The 21,906-nt window shown below is 44.3% G+C and overlaps 2 protein-coding genes across 3 annotated transcripts in view; both read right to left on the reverse strand.

The window, feature by feature from the left end:
* The window catches only part of LOC136942349 (UPF0606 protein KIAA1549-like), a 29,251-nt gene extending 15,233 nt beyond the window's left edge, over window positions 1–14,018 (reverse strand). The window contains 3 exon segments of the mRNA XM_067235216.1: window positions 133–221; window positions 600–2,819; window positions 13,892–14,018. Coding sequence (XP_067091317.1) covers window positions 133–221; window positions 600–2,819; window positions 13,892–14,018 — 2,436 coding nt within the window.
* A 2,555-nt stretch (window positions 14,019–16,573) lies between these two features.
* Window positions 16,574–21,789, reverse strand: LOC136942502 (HMG box-containing protein 1-like). Of its 2 annotated transcripts, XM_067235415.1 has the most exons (11): window positions 21,770–21,789; window positions 20,435–20,597; window positions 19,796–20,003; window positions 19,547–19,670; window positions 19,305–19,416; window positions 18,767–18,882; window positions 18,327–18,483; window positions 17,964–18,108; window positions 17,556–17,855; window positions 17,077–17,218; window positions 16,574–16,883 (listed from the first exon to the last, which is right to left on the reverse strand). In XM_067235415.1, the coding sequence occupies exons 2-11, from the start codon at window positions 20,508–20,510 to the stop codon at window positions 16,866–16,868; spliced, it is 1,398 nt and encodes a 465-aa protein (XP_067091516.1). In that variant the 5' UTR covers window positions 20,511–20,597; window positions 21,770–21,789; the 3' UTR covers window positions 16,574–16,865. The 2 variants fall into 2 exon arrangements, with proteins under 2 accessions (XP_067091516.1, XP_067091517.1); XM_067235416.1 differs by lacking the exon at window positions 21,770–21,789 and having other exon boundaries at window positions 20,435–20,623.
* Between the last annotated feature and the right edge of the window lie 117 nt (window positions 21,790–21,906).

A 21,906-nucleotide genomic window follows, 5' to 3' on the forward strand; every position in this document is an offset into this window, starting at 1 on the left:
TTATCTTTGCCCATCTCACTTTGTAAATGCTAGCCCCCCAAAAAACGACGAATCAGGACAGAACTCGAAACTCCTACAACAGTATTAGCAACCACACTGAATTCCACACTGTTGAACGGCACAGTATAATACCTGCAGCTCCAGGGATCTGTTGAACTGGCTCTTCAGGATATCTCTCACCTGCAGTTTGGCATGGCCCACTGTGGCCCCAGATGGAAAGCCTGCAAAGACAGAACGCACAAATAGTATCATTATCATCATCATTACTACGGTCTTCTCTGTCTTGGTGCTCATTGTTGATATTTTACTGTTTCAGTACAGTCATAAATCCTCTGAAGAGTTTAGCATTGTTGATCTTGGGGAGTCAGATGGCTGAGCGGTGAGGGAGTCGGGCTAGTAATCTGAAGGTTGCCAGTTCGATTCCCGGCCGTGTCAATTGACGTTGTGTCCTTGGGAAAGGCACTTCACCCTACTTGCCTCGGGGGAATGTCCCTGTACTTACTGTAAGTCGCTCTGGATAAGAGCGTCTGCTAAATGACCAAATGTAAATGTCTAAATGTGATCTTGTGTAAGGTCCTCAAAGCTCTGCTGTCACTCACCAACCCTGACGAGGTACTCCGGCTTGGTGACCTCACAGAGGTACGGCCGTGGGGGCGTGGTCTTGGCGGTGGAGGTCGGGGGGCTCGAGGCCTCGGTGACGGTCGTGCTCGTCTTAGTAGTCATAGCAACAGTAGTAGCAGCCTCAGTGGTAGGCACAGGCGATGAGGTGGTAGCCGTGGTTAGGTTAAAAGTAGTCAGGCTGTCGTTGGTCCAAGCTGTGACAAGGCCATCGGATGTTGTCATGCCCTGGTCGGCCATGACAGCTGTCACCGGGGGCACGGACGTGGTGTTGTGGGATAGCTCGGTGGGTGCTGAGGTGATGTTTTGGAACATGTCTACAGAGGATGGACTGAATGCCATAGAGGAGGACAGGGCAGGAGTGGAGGTGGGCATGATAGTCTCTGACACGGTTGAAGAGACATACCACAGGATGTCTGTCAGAGAGGAAGAGGATGTGACATCATCAGAGGGCTGCGTAACACTGGGCACAACAGACTGTACGAGCGAGCTGATTTCCAGGTCCACCGACGGAGTTGGGGTCACGAGGCTAGACCAATCACCCGAGGGCACCCCCTCATCCCAGATGGAGTGATTCACCGAGGGGGTCGGAGCTACAGAAGGTTCCAGAAGCACCACGGAAACGTTCCCCGACCGGGGCGTCACTGTGACCCCTGGGGGGTCTGTTGCGGTGGTGTCATAAGGCTCGAACCCTGTGGGGTCACTGGATGGCCCTTCCTCGACCCAGGTGTAGTTATCGGCTCCTTCTGCTGTTCCCTCATAGGACGCCGTCGGCAGATGGCTGGGGTCCACGGGTAAGGTGCTGGTGGCCATAATAGGAGTGGAACTGATGGAGAAGACCTTGGACGTGGTCACGTTGCCCCTGTGTTCAGCTGAGCTGGAGTTGTCCTTGGTCATCTGGGTGGTGACGTACTCCTGACTGTTCATGTCCGGCAGGAGCACGTCTGTGGGTTCGATGGTGAAGGCGTCCGACCAGTCGACACCTGAGCTTTCCTCGCTCTGGGGGTTTGCCGTGAGCTCCAGCCTGGGCTGACTGGATGTGGGGGAGGGTTGGGGGGATGGAGGGATGGAGGACGACAGGGGATGGAGGGCGGTAGGAGGGGTACTCCTCACGCTGGAGCTGTAGGCTGTGGTCAGACTGGGGGAAATAAACAGGTGGTGCCTGGAGGACGGGGACACGCCCACCCTGGAAGGGAAAGAGGTGTCGTAGCTCTCCGTGTCTTCAGAGTCATCCAAGTCAAACATGTCTGAGGGCAGGGTTGTCACCATGGTGTAGCTATCACTGTCATGGTCTCCAGGCAGTAAGGACATTGGTTCCGGGTAATCCCCGGACCCCCAGTCTACCTCCATGGTGTTGGTGGGGAAAAAGTCATCCGGGGGGACCAGGGTGGGCTCAACCAAGGAGGTGGAAGAGATGGTTTGGGGGTTGAGTAGAGGCAGGAAGCTGGGGTCCAGCCTCATGACAGGGCGCTCCAGCGGCAGGTGGGTGCCCTGGGCAGAGTCCTGCTGCATCATGGACTCCCTGCTGGGGCTCGGCTGGGTAAGGTCAAGTAGTCTGCTGGATGGCTCCATGGAGGGCCTGGGATCCAGATAGACTGAGCTGGACTCGTCAGTGGGTAAGCTGGGGGGTGCAAGCGGACTGACATGATCTGATTGGTCGTGCTGGTTGCTGGGTGGTCGGTCGGCAGTGCTCTGGTCAGAGAGTGGGACAGGACGGTGTGGAGATATGGTCCCAACGTTGGTGGAAAGACTCTGGGTGGGAGTGGATGAGTTGCTGAACTTTGCGTGTAGAAGCTGCTGATCTGGGGCAGGAATACGGTTTGTAGTGGAGGGAGGCAGGGTGGAGTTGGACCCATAGCCAGTCAGCTTCACATCCCTGACCTGTCTAGCAAGGCCTTCCAATGGTTGCATGGACCCCTCGGCTGCCTGTGAGGGGTGTAGAGGGGGAGAGGAGAGAGGCACAGGCCTGATGGGGAGGGGGTCCCAAGATGACACTTCTTCAGAGTCTTGAGAGGGGGAAAGGCGATCCTGGGAGACCCCAGCATCTCCCAGTAAGGGAAGAAGTGCGGTGGTAGTGGTGTGGACTGACTTTTCAGAGGCCTTTGTGTGTGGAACTTGTAAGGCTGAAGGTGATTCTGTCCAGCTTGATGATCCCTCAAGAAAGTCTTTCAATATGGCAGGAGCCGATGAAGGCCCATCTGCTGGATAGAAAGAGAGAGGGCATATGAAAGACCAATGCAGAATGATCCTACATTTAAATGATAGAAAACTGAAGTCCTTGGACTGACGAAAATGGTGGTAACTGTAAATGCCTAAATGAATAAACATAATCTTACATAATTCACCAAGAAAGCGAGATGACATGATCATAGCTTTCAAATGTTGGGGTTTATTTACAACCCAGAGGCTACATCAATAAATGTTGAGAAAGGGTTGGTCTGAAGTTCTTTCTTTCAAGGCATCAGCACAATACCTTTAGCTTCTCAATGAACATTGATCTGTGAATTACGGGCCTTAATCAATAGCAACCAGGTGAATGAAAAGAGGGTTCTCAAGGCATGGTATTGCAGTTCATCAATAGAAAGCTTCGAAAATAAAAAAATAAAAACGTTTTTTAAAGAATATATATTGTCATGGTCTATCGTCCCGCAGTGGTCCCAAAGTCTGTGTTGGACTGTCCAAGACATCTAGTCTGTGTCGGACTGTCCAAGACATCCAGTCTGTGTTGGACTGTCCAAGACATCTAGTCTGTGTCGGACTGTCCCAGACATCTAGTCTGTGTCGAACTGTCCCAGACATCTAGTCTGTGTTGAACTGTCCCAGACATCTAGTCTGTGTTGAACTGTCCCAGACATCTAGTCTGTGTCGAACTGTCCCAGACATCTAGTCTGTGTCAAACTGTCCCAGACATCTGGTCTGTGTCGAACTGTCCCAGACATCTAGTCTGTGTTGAACTGTCCCAGACATCTTTTTCATCGTCCACAGGACGACAGCACAACGTTCATTTCGAGCCCTGTACTCTATTCAAGGACCAGGCCATGTATGCTAACCCAGACAAGGACAAAAGGGAACACTAATCCTAGCAAACATAAGGCATTCTGATGGCCTTGGAAGTTGAATCTACGCAGCAGAGTATTTCATACAGAGATCATTTGTTGGATGGTGGGACAAACACTAAATCCAATCCACCGTGTGTCATACTTCATTTTTAGTACTGCTGATCATGCAAACATCATGCATGCATCATATGGCTCTTTGAGAGCACTTTAGGTCATTGTAGTAGCTTTTACGTTGGTAAAATGGGCTACTTACTGAAGCACTATAAATGACCACCAGCACAGCAATACGATATTTAGGTGCTTGACCTCATCAATTGGCAACTGTGGCTTTTAGGAGAAAACCCCTGCTCCAACCCTTGGCTGCATTAGTGGGTTTCTGTTGGGGGAATATGGCCAATGAAGAACTAACCCGACTGGAGTGCCAACGCCTTTTCTCAGTCATTGGCTCTTGCATAACTGTAGCATCATGCATGATTTAATTGGGAACTTCTGTGATTACACAAGTCATAATCCCCTACACGTGTGTATGTGTATGTATGTGTGTGTGTGAGTGAGTGAGAGAGAGACAGAGAGAGAGAGAGAGAGAGAGAGAGAGAGAGAGAGAGAGAGAGAGAGAGAGAGAGAGAGAGAGAGAGAGAGAGAGAGAGAGAGAGAGAGAGAGAGAGAGAGAGAGAGAGAGAGAGAGAGAGAGAGAGAGAGAGAGAGAGAGAGAGAGAGAATGTGTGTCTGAGCTGCTGAGAAGGTGCCGTTGCCACAACACTGTTCAATAATTCAAAGTGGGTCGTCTAAGAGTTTGGTTTCAAGAGCAGTATCAGTTTGCCTCGTTTATATTCCAAAACGTGTTTCATAAATTTTCTGTTAGCACACACTCCACGTGGCAGAGTTGATGGAGGGGCGAGAGCACTAGAGCGAAGGTAATTATACCTAAAAGTTAGCCAAACCGTCAGCAAAATCGTATTCAAAAAAACATATTGAACATATGAAACCAAGAAACTCTTTGATAGTTCTTTACTATTAGAAACATGCCACTTGACAGCAGACAGGGCAGCAAATGTAGCAGCTGATGTAACGTATTCACAAAACTAAACACATCCATTATATTATATATATATTATACAAAATATCGAAATCCATAAAAAAAACCTATGCCAGCAAAGCAGATGCTTAGCTGGGTGGTGCTTGTAGGCTGAAGCTAGCAGTTTGTTGGGCTTGATGTTGAGGAGTCAGTCTGGGCTGCACCAGGCACCACTAGACTCTTGATGTGGATGAGTGACTCAGCCGTCTGCAGAGCTGCTGCTCGCTGTACTGCCTGAACAGCTCTGTAGAACCAGACATCAACATAACCACACCAGCTGAAAGAGGGCTATTCTTAGACCGAACCGTCTACACTACAGAACCACCAGAAGAGAACCTATGAGAGAGATGCAAATGACTCCACTGGAATCATATGAAACCATTAAATGAGATTCAGCTGATCAAGTTGTTTTTTTGGGGGCCTGTCTTTGCTTTACTTGCTCACATTCAATAAGACAGGAAAAAGTGAACAGCTGGCTGAAGCATGGAGAGAAATGGGCTAAATGATTTCCTATGGCACCTTAATCAGGTCAGCATGTTCTGGTGCCTTGGCCTCTAGAAACAAACCGACTTGCGTGTGTTTTTCAATGAGTAGTCTCTACTCCACAATTTAACTTACCAACACTAACCGACACACAGACTTGCAGAGTGCCAAGCAATGTGACCACTAGCAGGACAGAAAGCTGTGTAGCACTCTTCTTCCTTGTGAATGGCTTATAACTTCTAGCCAGGCAGAGTATCACAAACAGGTTATGGTTCTGGGTGTTAGTGGTGAGTATTACCACCATGACACCAAACTGTCACTTCTCCTCATCATGCTACCTCGATGTAGAGCAACATGAGTTCATTCACATAATTAGGATTGTGTTCAGTTGGCTGACAATGTGTGCAGCTGAGTAAACTGGATTATTGACACACTGTTACCAGGTCAGTGTTCAGGGGACGCATTAGCACCCAAGACCGCCCATGATGATTGCTGGTTGATGCGTTTGAGAGGGAGGGGGTTGGGGAGAGAGACCTCACTAATGGGACAATGATTGGAGGTCACACACACACAAAGACACACCCACACAAACACACACACACACACAACGTGGATTGTAGTTGATTGAAGATGGTAGCCATTGGCAACACTGGCTAAAGAGGAGAGCATGCTGGGAAGGCACCGCAGGGCATCTGTGTCTCTCCTCTCATCTCCAGTAACAGAAACATCCCTACCTCGGCCGTGGCCGCGGCTCTGTTTACACAGCACGGCACAGCATGGTACAGCACGGCACAGCACGGTACAGCATGGTACTAGGCGATATTTTAAAAAATTATATCGCTATATTGCAGGAAAAAAATATATCAATATTCGATATATGTCTCAAAATGTTTACATTTGCAATAAAAAAACTTGATTTTCTTTTGCCCTAATTAGAATACAACAAAAACTATTTAGATAGAACAGCTATTATTACAAAGTACAAAATGTGTAGTGCAAATTTAAGCAGTTGCCATGACATGGTACTTGCAACTTGACAAAATGGACCTCACATGGAACAATTCATGCAGAGGTCTTTATGTGACAGGACAAAAAGAGAGCAGAAGCGAGTGCCTGTGCGAGTGCAATTTTCAGTTTGTGCACATGCGCTTTGTGAGCATGTGCACTAACGGTGTCTGTGTGTTTGTGTGTGTCTGAACACAGAGGAGCCAGGCGGTGATCTTAAAACACAAGCAACATCAGGGCCAGGATATTTGTTTTATATTCGATATTCACAATATTTTCAAATTTTACATCGTCGTCAAAATTATTGCGATATTATCGCTAATATTCGATATATCGCCCAGCCCTACACGGTACAGCACGGCACGGCACAAAGCGACCTACTCAAATGAAGAGTTGTAGTGAATAACCAAACCACGCCTCATCGCTGTGATGTCCAATTGCTGATATTAACAATTGGTGCTGGAGGGGTACTGACAGATCTGAGGGCAGCAGGCAGCAGACAGCAGACGGCCCGGGCTGTGCTGACGTTACACAAGCCAACGATGGACAAAGAGATTGGGGGACTTGGCCGGCACTGCCACCTGTCCCCAGAAACATGAGCGCGTCACACAACCTGCACAGCCGGTTGTTGGGCCTATCAGTTGTGCAGGCCTGGAGAAGGCTGCTGAGGGATGACCTCCACATGATCATATCGCAAATGTCAGACCCTCGACTGGGATACGTGTGTGCATTCGGACGGGCTCAAAGCACATCACTTTCGCTGACACTCAAGTCCAATTCAGTGTCACGGAAAAAGATGAGAAACAGTTTGTCGTGTAATTTGATCAAATAGAACAACCTAGTCTAGTTTATCTGTAAAATGTGTATAAGACAGACTCATAGCTTAACTTGAAGCATCATTTAGCCAGTAAAGACTCTCCACCATAGTGGTGAAATAACCTAGAGTAATAACCATTAGTCTGACAGTACTGCCAAATGAACACAGAGGGGATTTCATTTATTCATCAAATGAAAAATGACCAACTAATGAGGTTCTATTTCTGCGCACCGAGACATCGAAGTAGTAATTGCATACATTATGAATAGCTAGACACCACATCTGGTCAGACCTATACTGTCTCCTCACCACACACTGGTCCTCTGTCATTCACATTCATTCAGCCTAACCATCAAACCCCTTTGAAGATTAATGAAAGGAGTTCTGATTCTCACAGGTCTACAACTAGAAGACTGGTCTTTTTGTTTGATCACATCCATCTGTTCGCAGGTCTCTGCAACTCTTCTATAGGGCACTGCCAGTGAAGTTACCTGGTTAGCACACCATTAAGAAACATCTGGAACCTCATGTTTGGCCAGCCCTCAGCTAATGAGTTGATAGGTTGTTGCTTGGCCCCCGATCTACAGCAGCATCAAAACTACAGTGTAGTGCTATGATTGCTCAATCTATGAAGAGCTGCTTTTACAGCAATACCATTAGCTCTGACGAGACCTGATCTCAAGGTCCCTCCCCTCAAAGTCAAAACTAAAAATAGGAGAGAGAGAGGGGAGAGAAAGAGAGAACAAGCTATAGGGAGGGAGAGAGGGAAAGAGAGAGTTGAAAGACAGAGTGATTAAACAAGGGAAACAACAACAAAAAACATCCATTTAATCTCTCAGAGATTATGAGGTCTGAGCTATTTTTAGAAAACTTTGGAGAACTTCTGCAGAGCTGCCAGGTTTCATAGTCATCCAGTTGGGTTCTGTTCCTGGATAAGACGGGTGCAGGAAACAACCTGTAATTTGTGTCATATTCCATTTTCCATTACACAACCCAACTGTGCTGATATAAAAGGTATAGGTCCTGGATATTTCATATGAAGTTTCCCCCCTCCCACCTCTTCCTTGTGCTCTGGAGCAAAAAACAAGCGATTGTGGAGAGAGAAACTAATATCAAAATGAAATTAGTTTCCCAAATGACGTTTGATGCCATGGCTGAAACAGAGTTAACCTGATAAAACAGCTCTCCGAGAGAAAGAGAGAGAGATAAAAAAAGATACGAGATAAGAGAGATACCTCCAAAGTAGCATCAAGCTGATTAAAATGACAGCTTTTTAAAGGATCTCAGCAGCAGTCCGTTGCAGTATCCAGAAAAATAAATGGTGTATTTTAAGGTTAGTGGATTTCATTCCTAAGCAACCAGAGTCTAGACAAGGCCCACATGTTCCAGGCAGAACTGAGGGGTTCTTAGTTCTAATTCTCACAGAGAATAGACCAACACTGGGCCAAAAGCAAGCCGTCTGGGTCTGGAGACTGCGTTACTGACAAAAGTCAGTTAACACACACACACATAACCGTTTACAAGACCCCAAATGATCTAATTTCCTTTGTTTGCCTTTTTTGGCAAAAAGTTGCACAATTTGAAAAAGGAATAGGAAGGAGAAGAAATTATCTTTAGGTATTAATGCAAACTTCAACACATGTTTCTGTTTTGAGCCGAGCCCGTTGCGTGACTTTCTCTTTTCAGTTGGCAGAGCCAGCCTACCCTGAGTGCAACTGAACGATCAAAACTGAACTTTGTTGATGTTAACTTTATCTGGGAAGCTTTTAAGATTATTTATCAGTTCCAAAACATGAAGAGCAAACTGTTAGGTAGCCCCCACCTTCACACTATTTAATCCTTAGTTGAAGGTTTGATGGTATGGTTTCTCTATCTAATACTTCTGCAGTTATACTCTTTTATTTCTAAAGGAATCCATTTTAAAGATGAAAGAGAGCAGAGGAGGACAGAGGAGATGGGAGAGAGAGTGCTGGGGACCGACGAACACGGACAAGAGGAGCCTATTTACATGAAATCTTATTAATCAGAATGATATCCCTTGGATCAGCCACCATATAAACACACTTTGTTGTGTCATTCATTGGACCTTGTTTTCATTGCGCCCTCCAACTAGCCTTTTTCTCTCACTCTGATCTGTTCAAACCCTTTTTTTTTTCGACCACCCCTCCTTTTCCTTTTACCCCACACCCCATCCTCTCTCTTCTCTTCTACCTCCCCCTTCCTCTATTCCCAGCCCGGATTTTCTTCGAAAGACAGGAAGGCAGAGGTTTGTAACCAGAGAAGCCCGGAGGTCTTGGTCAATCTGCACCCTCCATTGCTCTGCTCTGCTTCTCATCCCCTCACCTCTGTTTTGCTCCTCACAGTTAGAGAACTCTCAGGCCTGTACCTCTGGGAACACTGGGCCGAGACAGAAAAATAAATGAATTCCATAAAAACCTTCTTTTTTTATCGAAGCACACATAGTCTATGATATGTATAGCCAAACCTGAAAGGGCAATCTAATAGTGTGTCTGCTTAATAATGGCTGAATGCTAAGATGGTCTAGCCTGGAGAGTGTAACCTAGAAAGGCCTGGCTGAATGGCTCCATCTGCTCTTAGAAAATAAATAAATAATCAGCAGCAGTTCACTGGAGCGTACCATGATTTGTACAGCAGCACAATATGGCCTTAGTGACGCCCTCTGCCAAATACTGAGTTCCACCTCACAAATTTTGAGTTCATAACATTGGTATGTTTTCTTAAGCCCATCAAAAGCACCACGTGCAGGTGAATTTGTAGGTTTAATGTCAAAACCATAGTTAAAAAAGAACACAAAGTCCTAATACGTGTCATTCGAATGCAGTTGAATGGGCTATGGCTCTGGTTCCAACTGTTGTGTCTGGATCTTGCTTATGGTACAAGGGCTACAACCTCTCAGTTATCAGTCTGCAACCACAGCGGGTTCATTCTAGCTTCTCAGCTGTCACAGGTTTGATTAGAAGCTGACAAAGAATGGTCGTATCTAGAGAGGCTTTCACTGTGGACTACTTTCACTCAAACACACAGGAAACCCAAGCGCTCTGCTCCTAGAGTCCCTGATAACAACATCCCCCCACCGTGTAGCTTAACCATAATCGCTAGAAAAACAACCCAAGATTGAGCCCATACAGCAACACAAAGACAGCACAATGATACACGTGGTGAATGTCTGAAGGCTACCCAGGATAACCTTTCACAAACTATTGTGCATGAACCAGCTAATAACCTAGATCTACATATGATATACAAATGAACCCACTCGTAAGGCAGGATTTCCGCAAAGGAACAGATGGAAAGAGTAGAAAAAATGTAAGCCTTTCTGCATCTCCCCTTTCACCAGCCCTAACCTATCTATCCCTATTGAAGTAGGCCTAATTGATAAGATTCTGCCTAAAGGATAAGTAGGCTTTGCCAAGTGAGCACTATCCAGACCCCTCCATTTGTTAGGCTAGGTTAGATGACAGGTAATAACTCCTTAAAAACTCCTGCAGCACCCACACAGGACCACCCACACGTGAGCTGTCTTTGTTTCTGATTGCCCAGTATCACTGTCAATCATTTACCATAATATTTGGGCAAGAAGTGGACATTTGTGGGAAAATTGCCCTGTTAAAAAAAAGTTGAAAAATGGGCCACACAAAATCACTAGCAGATGTTTGGTCGACCATAGCCTCAACTCTGTGGCACCTTCACCAACCAGGCTTGTTGGTTGGGAAGAAACAACCCAGTGCCTGTGTTGTTTGGTAGAGTATTAGTGAATCATGGCAGAGGCTGTATCAGTGTTTGGCCTGTGATGGGTGCTGCTCATTGATCCTCTGATGGCTGGACTCTCTGATGCATTATGAATGGGCTCATTGTCATCTCCATCAGATCAGGTTTCACATATCAACCGACTACACTGGTGACTGACTAGCTAGCCAGCCTTGGCCCCTCAGACTTGGAAATTAGTATCGTCTTTGACAGTGATGGTGTGGCAAATTTCACCTTAAAACTGCTCTGTGTAGGCTAACCTATCAGATTCAACACCTGGTTCTTCTGTTGTTAGTATTTAGGGGCTTTGAACATACAGGGACATCCGCTCACAACTTAGCCTGCCTCACCTTGAGGGTTTAGGTTGGTTGAGGGGCAGTTCTATGGGCATATGTGAAGCCCTCTGTGACATGCTTGCGTGTAAAAAGGGCTATACAAATAAATTTGATTTGATTGATCTAGAGATATAATTTTGCTTGTGACCGTGATGACTGCTAGGCTGCAGCTAATGAAAGTGGTAACTTAGCAAGGCCGGTACAAGGCACTAAAAGGAAAACCAGTAGCAGATTTCACTGTCTTCGCTTTGGGATGGCCTTTTTGTTTGGAGTTAAAGAGATGAGAACAGTGAGAGGAGTTGAGCAAAGAGCACAGACCAGAGGAGAAACCTGTTCTTCTGATGTGAGTCCAAGTGAGGGATGGTGAATATTCACATACATTTAGTCATTTAGCAGACGCTCTTATCCAGAGCGACTTACAGTAAGTACAGGGACATTCCCCCGAGGCAAGTAGGGTGAAGTGCCTTGCCCAAGGACACAATGTCAGTTTGCATGACCGGGAATCGAACTGGCAACCTTCGGATTACTAGCCCGATTCCCTCACCGCTCAGCCACCTGACTCCCCACATGTGGTGCTTAGTCTGCTCGCCAGGAGGGATCCATCACAGACCGTTCCCCATACTGACAGAACCCTAGTGTAAAGTGTGGGCTTGCTGAAATCATCAAATACATGAGGGGATAGACTATTCATCTTCCCTCTGCTGACCCGGATAATAAAACCGGCCTCTCGTACCACGGTCTTATAGTAGGACAGACAGCAATTCTACCCCCTTACACACTCACACTAGCACAACACCTACATCATACGAATTAAGCAATTTTAGGATTCCAAAGCAATTTGTGTTAGGCACTGGTGAGATGTCGATTGTCCAGGATTTATTATAATCGGATAATCTTTCTGTAATCTGATTGGGCTGCTGTTAATTTGTGTTTTGGGTCATATAACAATCGGCAAGTTGATTAATTTCCTACCCACATCTATCCAAACTGGGTGTAGTATACTGTCGTTTTTCCATCAGTGAGGTTCACTGTACTATTTCTTGGGAGGAGGGCAGGGCAAAGAGAGGTTTGGTTGCGGTCATCTCTCCAGGGGGGGATGAGTTGGCCTTGCTATGCCAGGCTAATGGCTGCCCTGAACTTTCAACAGCCTCACTGTCAGCTGGTTCAGCGCACAGACAAACGCTTCAAAGCTAAGACAGGCTTGATGGAAGTGATACCAAAGCAACAGTCTCATTATAGGCATGTCACAACACCTCTGCAGAGAGACTACAGACTCACTAGTCAGATTAACTCACTAGTCTGTTAATAAACTATTGTACTAGCATAACATTACAAATGCTTTCTAGTACTATTATGAAGTAGCTTGTTCTATTGTCCTTAAAACACTGTTAGGATGGAAATAATTTAGGATGTAATTTATTGAATAAAACAGAATTGACAAACAGTGCTTAGATATATGATTTTTGTACTTGATCTGTCCTGACAGGACACTGGTTCAACTCAAGACCCTACTGAGAAACTGAACCGGCCCAACCTGGACCATGAATACGCCTTTTTATTAGGAGGTCATGAGTCAAACAAGTCCTCTGTGTCCACTGCAGTGTCCTCATTATGCTACTCACACCCTAACAAGGATAGGCAGGCAGTAACCGCCACCACAAACACACACACACACGCACACACGCAAGCCTCCGGTATCGACTCACATCCTTGCTGTGTAGGAATGAGTTGGCCTATATCTTCCCGAATGTTTATAATCAGAGAACTGTTGTGTGTAAAGTCTGCCTGCCTTTCTCAGTTTCCAACCAGCCAACCATCAATGACACTAAGCTCTAGTCTGGCTCATGCCTGGAGATGACTACACGCTTCATACTGAGTGTAGCCTTGGACTCCTCAGAAATGGGACAAAATAGAAAACAATTATTTCAGTGAGTGTGACCCAAATAAAAATCTTATGAAGTGTGCCATACATGGACCAATTTTCATGGAGCATCAGAACCAATGTGGCAACATTTTGTAAAACTCTTTCCAAGTATGTCACACAGAGGAAAGTAAGACAAAAAAAACTAAAACAACAATACCTCATGGTGATATCTAAAGTGAACAACTGTAAAAACAGATATATAAAAAAAACACTTTACTTTTAAAGTTAAAAGCCACTCCAAAAACAAGTGCATGTTATTGCTAGTCAGCTCATTGCACTATAGCTGAGTGGTGATGACAATGGAGCGTTCAAGGCAAAATTGTGCTCTATCTCTGGATAGCTTGTTATGAGACAGACACTAAAGACACAACAGTCGGGTAAGATCTGACAATGCCTTGTCCTTCCAGTCTCCTATCTCTACTATTAAGCAGAATTTATGAATTTGTCTTCTCTACCTTATAGCAACTTATAACAATATTCAGTAACTACTAGTTCATACATACAAATCACTGCATCACTTATCTCATATTTCACCATGAATTCCATCACATTCCACACCTGTTTAAAACCCACCTGTTACCTATTTAAGTTTCTAAATGTTTTATTTTGTCATGTTTGTTGTTCCTACTACACGGTAATACTTAGTTAGGGTACTTAGTATTAAGGCTAGCCTAGTTAGAGTTGACTCAAATAACTCATCATACGGTATGACTCAACAGCCTGGTTTATAGCGATCCGTGGTATTTACGTCAGCAGGGTACAAACTGATAGATCATGTTGTGTTTAAGAGGTGAGATATCCACTTACCTGCTGCAAAACATGTGCCAGCACTGATCAATGTAACCAGCACTGTCAGCTCTAGAACCAGACACCTGCTATTACTCCAGGTTTGGGGCGTCACCACCCAACCTTTAGACAAGATGAAGCTCTCCATTGCTAGGGAGTCAGGGCATTGTATCCACGTCGGAAGAGATGAGTCACACTGATTGCTGATTGGTAAAAAAGAAATGTGAAATCAGGGTTGTTGGTGTCCGTCAATTCATTGTATCTCTCTTTGCGCTGGCCAGGTGCTTGTAATAGGGCTGCTCAAGCTGTACGGAAAAAAAGAACAATGTCAGAAATATCCCACAGTATCACTATCTCTGTTCCTCTTCTACACACACAAACAGAAACAAACATCCTACAATTTTGAAAACCTATTTGCCCACCCAATCTAATGACCACACCATAGAACACAGCAAGCAGGAAATCTGCCTTCACAGGGAATAATAGTAAAGTTTATTTAGCACTAGTTCTTTTGTTCTAATCTTGCAAGGTTGAGCATTGTAGTGTCAGCAATAAGAGGTCTCTCCATACTCCATTCCTTTATTATCTTTGACAGGCCACGGAGTACTAGGGGCAATGTGAGAAAGGGTAATGCAAGTCCGGGATTATTTTATGTTGGACAACTAGTAGTTAGTCTCACGTGAAAGAAACGAATCATTAATACACCATGAAGTCCCGGACATTGCAGAAATACTATAAAAACCAATACATGTTGTGAAAAAACTACAGAAAACATAACACAGGACAAGTTATTTAGACCATTCTGGTGCGGGAGAATTCGCTTTGCTGCCTCGTCATGAGGCTGCCTTGTCCTATACCGTCTCGTTTGCTAGCAAGATCGTTTTGTATATTTATCATGTCTTATGACACATCTAGTCAGAAATAAAGGTTATAAGCTTGTAAAACCACATACAATAATTTTGATATTTCATTGTCTAGTTTATAAGAGAATAGCTCAAATATCTTGCTTGTTCCATGAGTTGAATGGGATAAATCCAGGAAATTCAGTTCCCCGTTATCCCAATGTAGCGTCCCAATCAGTGAGCGAGCTGGGAGATTCAGGGACTTACCAGAAGGGATCCACACGTTCTTTGTATCCTTAATTCTAAAAACTTTAATGTCCTTAACTGGAATAAACAAAACAAATTAAATATCCAAAAGAATTGTTGAAGAAAACAGCCAACTATCGCAATTATATGTAGATAGTTAGCAAGCTTCCCAGTGACGGTATGTTATCTTTGGGCATCTTTAGTGTATTCTGTGACCACCAGTCCTTAGGATTTCAAGAGCTCCTCCTACTGACAATTCTGATTTGACGTCTGTTATCTTACGTCGCGCGATCATTGGCTTCAGGCACTGTCCCTCAATATCTGTGTTAGGTTGTTACCCCTCGAGCGGCGTCTGCGGTTCCAAGGCAACGTAGGTTTGTGCAGTTCACTCAAGTCTTTCTGTCCAGTCTGCAGTCATGAGTGCAAACACTGAAGACAGTACAAAGCTAATTAACGAAGAGTAGGCTATCCTCATAAGATAAATGCAATGTAATACGCATAAAATACCCATGTGTTTTTTGGGGGATGTGTCCAGTTAACCGATAGAAGGAAATGCACGCTGTGGATTGGCTGATTATAGAGCCATGGAGTTCACCTTCCATAAAGGGCATAACATACTTTTAGACATCTGATCAAAATATTTAAAGCTCTGAGCATCATACTAATTACAGTCAGCACTGAAATAACTTGATGTCCCTTTCTGAAATATTGAACACAAATAGACAGGCTGGTCATTAAAAACTTTTATAAACTTTTTTTGTGAGATACCGAGGATGATGGTGGAAAACGGAGGTGCAACCATGCAGCAGGTCTCCATTGAGGGGAGGGGGAGAGTTTGTTAAAACCAACAATTACTAGGATTTAATGCTGGACAACAATCTGGTCACTGTACACTGGCGCCCTCCACTGGAAAGGACATAGAAAGCTCTTTTCCCTTTAACGACTGAAGATTGTATACTTCCGAACCAGAAATAATACGATTTTAACCATGAAATGACAAAACGCAAAGAAGAAGATTTGCCTTAACTTTTAAGTTTTATTTATAATAGAATACAAGGATATTATGTGCAAGGAATCGGTGGGCGTATGTGTACCTGTACATGTATCAAGAAAGCTTTAAAAATGTAACCTGTGTCAATGTCAACCTCCAAGCAAAACATGACCTATTCAGTTTGTCGGTGTCAAACTCAATATATCTCATAAGGATATATGTCATTATATTACACACAAAGTTCCCACTAGTATACACGTATTGGTTGTATATAAGATTACATACACTATGTATATAAAGTGCAAAATAAAAATTACAGTAAATGGCGTGGCTCTGAAGTGCTGGGTAAAATAAATGTCTCCTCCACTCTGGGTCTATGGCCTCTGCAGGGCAGTGTCTCAAAAACGTATTGCCCCAAGTTCATATGCTTGCTTATCATCTACATAGTACGAATGTATGAAACGGTTACAAATCTGTGCAATATATGGAGCTGTACATAATCAATGTGAAATGCTGAGATAAGGTTATTGTGCATTTCACTTTTTACAGGTAAAACAAGACATTTTCTATACAGCTCCTTCCACTCTTCAAATAGCACCACAGGGTCTCACGTTTCAAGCTTAGAAATATGAAATTACCTGAAAAGAGTTGAGCAATTACTTACTTCAGAGGAATAAGGCATCTCTGTCATTTAAAATATAAGAAAATATAAGCACGATTAGTCACTAAATTACATGCTTTCTTAATGCATTTCATAGTTGCTTGTTTCTATAAAATTTCTAATGAATAAAAGCGAGTGTGTTCAGCATCACAGTTGAGTCTTGTGGGGGTTTTGCAGGAAAAGCTGAGTGATAGACTTCTGTCTCTGCCCAGTTCACCTCTCCACACCATCCAGCCACCAACATGTGGACAACCTCTAAGTCTGCTGGGAGCCCTAGAGACACACAGAGACAGAAACATACGGTCAAAACCTGCCTAAAAGTCAGAATGTAGAATATATACAGCTTCACCTGACCATATGTGCTACATCCTCTAGGAACAAGACACACCAGAGACAAAAATAAGCAATTATCACTGGAGGACTTTCTACCGGTCAATGTCTTTGGCAATGGTAGTCGCTCTCTTACTGAGTTGGTTCTCTTGCGTTTCCAGCAGTCTGGGTTCAGCCGTTTCTGCTCCTCGGCCAGAGCCTTGGCCTCCATGGTGTACATCCTCCTCTCCTCATTCTTCATCTTCTTCCACTTGTCCCCCAGGATCACGCTGATGGCTCTGAGGAGCAGGGTTAGTTGTCAGTCAACCAGAAGATAGCTACAGTATAACAAAAGCCTGTAGCTCAGACAGTGTTGGAATTGTGTCTGAGTTCATGCAAGGTGGGTGGTGGGTGTAGTGCTGGGTAACACTAGAGACCCCAAGGTAGAATGTTTCCCTTTAGTCCCTTACCTCATATGGGTGTGCCAGTCCCCTGACTGAATTCAACAGCGTTTAGATCCTGTTTGTTCCTCTGAACTTTTTTGGTTCATTGTCTAGTCTATTCAGGCACAGTCAACATACAGTACAACATAACAAATCACATCATAATAGTCAGGGACCAAGGAGGACTCCACACCTGTTATCCTTTCCGGGGTACATCTGGGTGTATTCCACTCTATACTTCTTGGCAAAGAGCATGAAGGCGTTCATTGGCCGCTTGCATTTGACGGGTGTGGGCCCACCAGTTGTCCCTGAGGAAAGGCTCTTGTTTGATTTGCTGCTGGAGGAGTTGGAGGAGCCAGGGACCTCGAGATCCTGTCCTAGTTTGTCACAGTCTGGACTGGCAGCGCCCCCACTGGACTGGGATGTCCTGCGCTGGCGGGCCATGCTGCTAAGGACATAGACAGCTGACGAGTCCAACGGGGTGAAGTCATAACTGCTCAGGCGACAAGAAAGCAAAAGAGAGAGAGAGAGACAGGATGATATGGATTCAAATCATCAAACTTGAATGAATACAATTTCCTCAGACCGTTGTTCGCTTTACCTCCTGAAGGTATCAAAGACAACAGAGTCGTCACAGTTGATGGCGTCACGGTGACCCGGAGGTAGACACAGGTCGCCGACCTGCATCTCGTAGCAGGGGATCCCATAATGCACCACTGTAAGGCTTGGATAAAACGAGGACCACCCTGAAACACAAAGAAAAAAGCGAAGGACTATAAACAAACCCGGATAAATCAGGAAAGAATAGATTCAGGCACAGGAGATGTTTAATATAAAATAAAATGGCATAAATACCGTGGTATCTGAAAAATGTGTTTTTGCATGCACTGTTTAGAGATGCCTGCATGCATGGTTTCAAGTTTCAGTTCCATTTTCTATTTGTTTTGTCTAAAGATTTGTTTACCTTTGTTTTTCACAAAATAAGGATGACCCAGTCTGCACTCAGCTGTTAAAAGACCCTCTTCTGGTGAACCAGGGTCAAAGGTTAGTTTGAGAACGGCCTGGCCAAAAAACACGGTTTCCTCATGGGCCACTAACTTCAGACCTTCACAGCCGTAGCTCTGCAAATCAACATCCAAAGAGACAGGTGTCACAAACAAACCCAGCCCATTGCATCACACCCTAAAACTCTCCAGAGACAGGAAGTGGTTGAGCTCCAATGCCATCAAAGAGCAGCTGCTGTCAAATGGCTTCGTTTGACCCGATTTCCAGTTAAGTTTAAGCCAGGGACACCTTAGATGTTGGTTGTGCTTTCTTACATTCTGGTAAAAAGTAGAATACTGTAGAGTTTGTTATGGGGGGGTAGAAGGATCTCCTGTGAAGAAGGCACAGCAGCAGATGTACCTTGCGGGAGTAGGATGGCATCATCCTTTCATCATCGGACTCATCCTCAGAATCCACAAGGTCTTCGGCTTCCTGCCACTCCACGTTGGGGCCCCTGTGGAAGCGCAGGCGCGTACCTGCACAAAAACATGGCCATTCATCAAATTAGGACAAAGACTTTGAAAGTAAACTACTAGCAGACTTAAATTTGAGAAAGAACACAAACACCTGTGTGAAGGTAAAGTTAAAGCAGCTCTATAGAGAAGCCATATTGTTGTTTAGACAGTAGAGGGGGATATTTCCCTATCAAACCATTGATTTGCAAGCTTCTCTGAAATGAACAAAGTTTGTTGACTACAGCCTCAGTGGACTAATACAGTCCTATTTACATGTCCACTTTTTCTCATTCTTCTGTTTCTTTTTCCCCCCAGAACATTCCAGATTAGAGAACGTGCCTCAAGGCCATAATATTGGATTTGTGAAAGGTGGGTAAATTCTAAGGTAAATTCTAATTATTATTATTCTAATAATTGCTGTGTGTCTGTATGTGTGTCCATACCCTTCAAGAAACAATGCCAGGCTGTTGAAGGCCAGGAATGAGACCACCCCATGTCCTCATCATCTGAAAACGAAGACATCGAGAAAATCCCAGACTCTGACTCGCTGCTGGCCTGGTTGGAGTTTAACCACGGAAATAACAGACAAACACACGCACAACATAATCATGTAGTTAGCGGATGATAACAGGAGCAGAATGTGATAAGAATCACAAAAACAAGAGTTAAGCGTTCAAAGTCGTACCCTGACACGCCTGCTGCGCTCCCTGAGGTGGCCCCTAGAGGGGTTGGGTGCACTACTCGCTAGTGGGGGCCGGGCATAGGAATGTAAACTATTACTGGTGGCAATGATGCGGACGGGAGATGATCTAACAGGAGATGGGCAGGAAAAATATTGTTATATATTAAACCTTTTGTTAGTCTTGGGATTGAGTGCATGTGTATGCGTGTGTTTGTGAGTGTGTGTCTGTCTGTCGTGGCGATGAGGGCAGACCTCTTGTGGGGGCTGTCCTTCAGCAGGGGGCTGTGGGGGCTGTCCTTCAGCAGGGGGCTCTGGGGACTGGTGGCGATGTTGGCTAGCTCAGCAAGCCAGTTTGTGTGAGGGGAGCTGGTGAGGTCCTGGTGTGACAGACCGGCTCCAACCTGAAACAGCACCGGAGACACCTGGTCCTCCTCCACCTCCTGCAGTTCTGGCAGGTCGTCTGAAGAACAAGAATAGGAGATCAAAAAAGAATTTGTTTTTTTCAAGGTAACAAGCACCTACAGTCAGTTTCATTTGCCTATGAACACTTAACTAATTGTGTACTACAGCGTTACATTGAGCTTTTATATATTCAGCTCTGTCAGAGACTTTAAAACATTTCAGTCAGATGTGGTTTTACAGTTACAGTATCTGCAGCTGCATGAGTAAGCCAGTAATTAGACAATAGTAGAATATAGTCCTATACTGAACAATGAATATTTACGCAACATGCAAGATCTTGTTGACAGCTCATTTAAAAAATCAGTCAACTGAAATTAATGTGAGGCCCAAATCCATGGCTTTTGGCAAATCTTTAGTTTAATTTACATGTTGCATTTATATTTTTGTTCAATGTAGTTTGCATATTAGAGCATCAAGCTTGAAGTTTACCATACTCCATTGGACCTTCAATAGAGGGCTGTGGGTGGTTTTTGTTGCACTTCAATTGATCAAAGGAATCGTCCATTCTTGCAGGTATAGCTATGGTTCCTTTACTTCACAGACGGCAGATCAGTCTTAATTTCCTATACCATATGCCATGTCAGCTACCTCACTATGATCACAAAGGGATAGATGATTAGACAACTAGTAAGGCTTATATTTGCATTTCTTATTGTCAATGGATAGCCTAGGCTACATGTAAATCATTTTATAAGATGGTTGACATAAAGTCTGCTTTAAGAGTATTTTGACGAGACGCAATCACTGGTCTTTAAACGTATCTCAGCGACAGGGCTGTCGTCATGTGACCAATGAATGTAGGCCTGTTTACAAACTTTGAGGACATCGCGCATGCGTCTCGCTGCTCATTCATTCATAACTGCGTAACAAAAAGTGATTCATAACAAACTACAATGATATAAACATCTGGAAAATCCCAGCATGGATGGACGGAATTTTTGATAATTGGAGGAAATAAAAGACAAAGTGATGTGCCACAAGCTATCTTACGCAATCCTGCTGTTAAAGAATGACAATTTCTCACTGTTGTTTTTGTTAAACAATCAATGGTGGGATAAGAAATATGATAAGTCGGGGACATATGGAGCAAATTGCTCCTGATCTTCCTTGAGACGAGAGTTCAACAAAATAATGGAGATTTTTGCATTATCCTCGTGAGCTTGAAATAAAGGACATTGTATCATATAAATAGGCCTATACATTTTATGCATATTCAAGTTAACAGACAGATGCATGCCCACTTTTCATTCCATTTAATAGTGAAAAACAAACTAAAAAGACTCAAATGCTTGCGCTTGCGAAAGTGGGTCGACTAGCTTAGCTAACCGTACTGTAACCGTGTAAACAAAAGAATGTCAACAAGTTCAGACACGACGCACACTCGATCGCCCTTTCCTTCCATATGGCCCAATGAATGACACCTAAATGTTTCTTACCATGTTCGTCATTTTAGTTTTGAAGTCTCATTTCTTTGCCTGTCTAATTTGATGTCTAGAACGAGGTGTCGTTCGCAACTACAAAAACTAGCTAGTTATGTAGCATGTACTTAGCTTCTCTGGCTAGCTAGCTTATGTTACAATCAAAACAACAAACGCCACAATGAAAAAATGCGTATTGAATAATTTGTCATTCGTAAAAGAATGACTAAATGACAACACCACCATTTGTCAAAGCATACTATGCTAAATGAATAAATGCACAAAGCTTACTTAGGAGATTTAAACCTTTTGTCTATTTCAATCCGTAAGCAAACTTCCCACTTACCAAACCTGTCGCCATCAAGTTACTCTCTGGCATCCACTCGAGGGGTGGAGATGAATGTTCATCATTACGGCCATCTATTGGTGAATAATAATGTCCGTCCAACAACGCTGAAATCCTAATTGGAGGAGATTGTTCAT

The sequence above is a fragment of the Osmerus mordax genome, chromosome 4 (assembly GCF_038355195.1).
Source record: "Osmerus mordax isolate fOsmMor3 chromosome 4, fOsmMor3.pri, whole genome shotgun sequence".
Classification (NCBI taxonomy): domain Eukaryota; kingdom Metazoa; phylum Chordata; class Actinopteri; order Osmeriformes; family Osmeridae; genus Osmerus; species Osmerus mordax.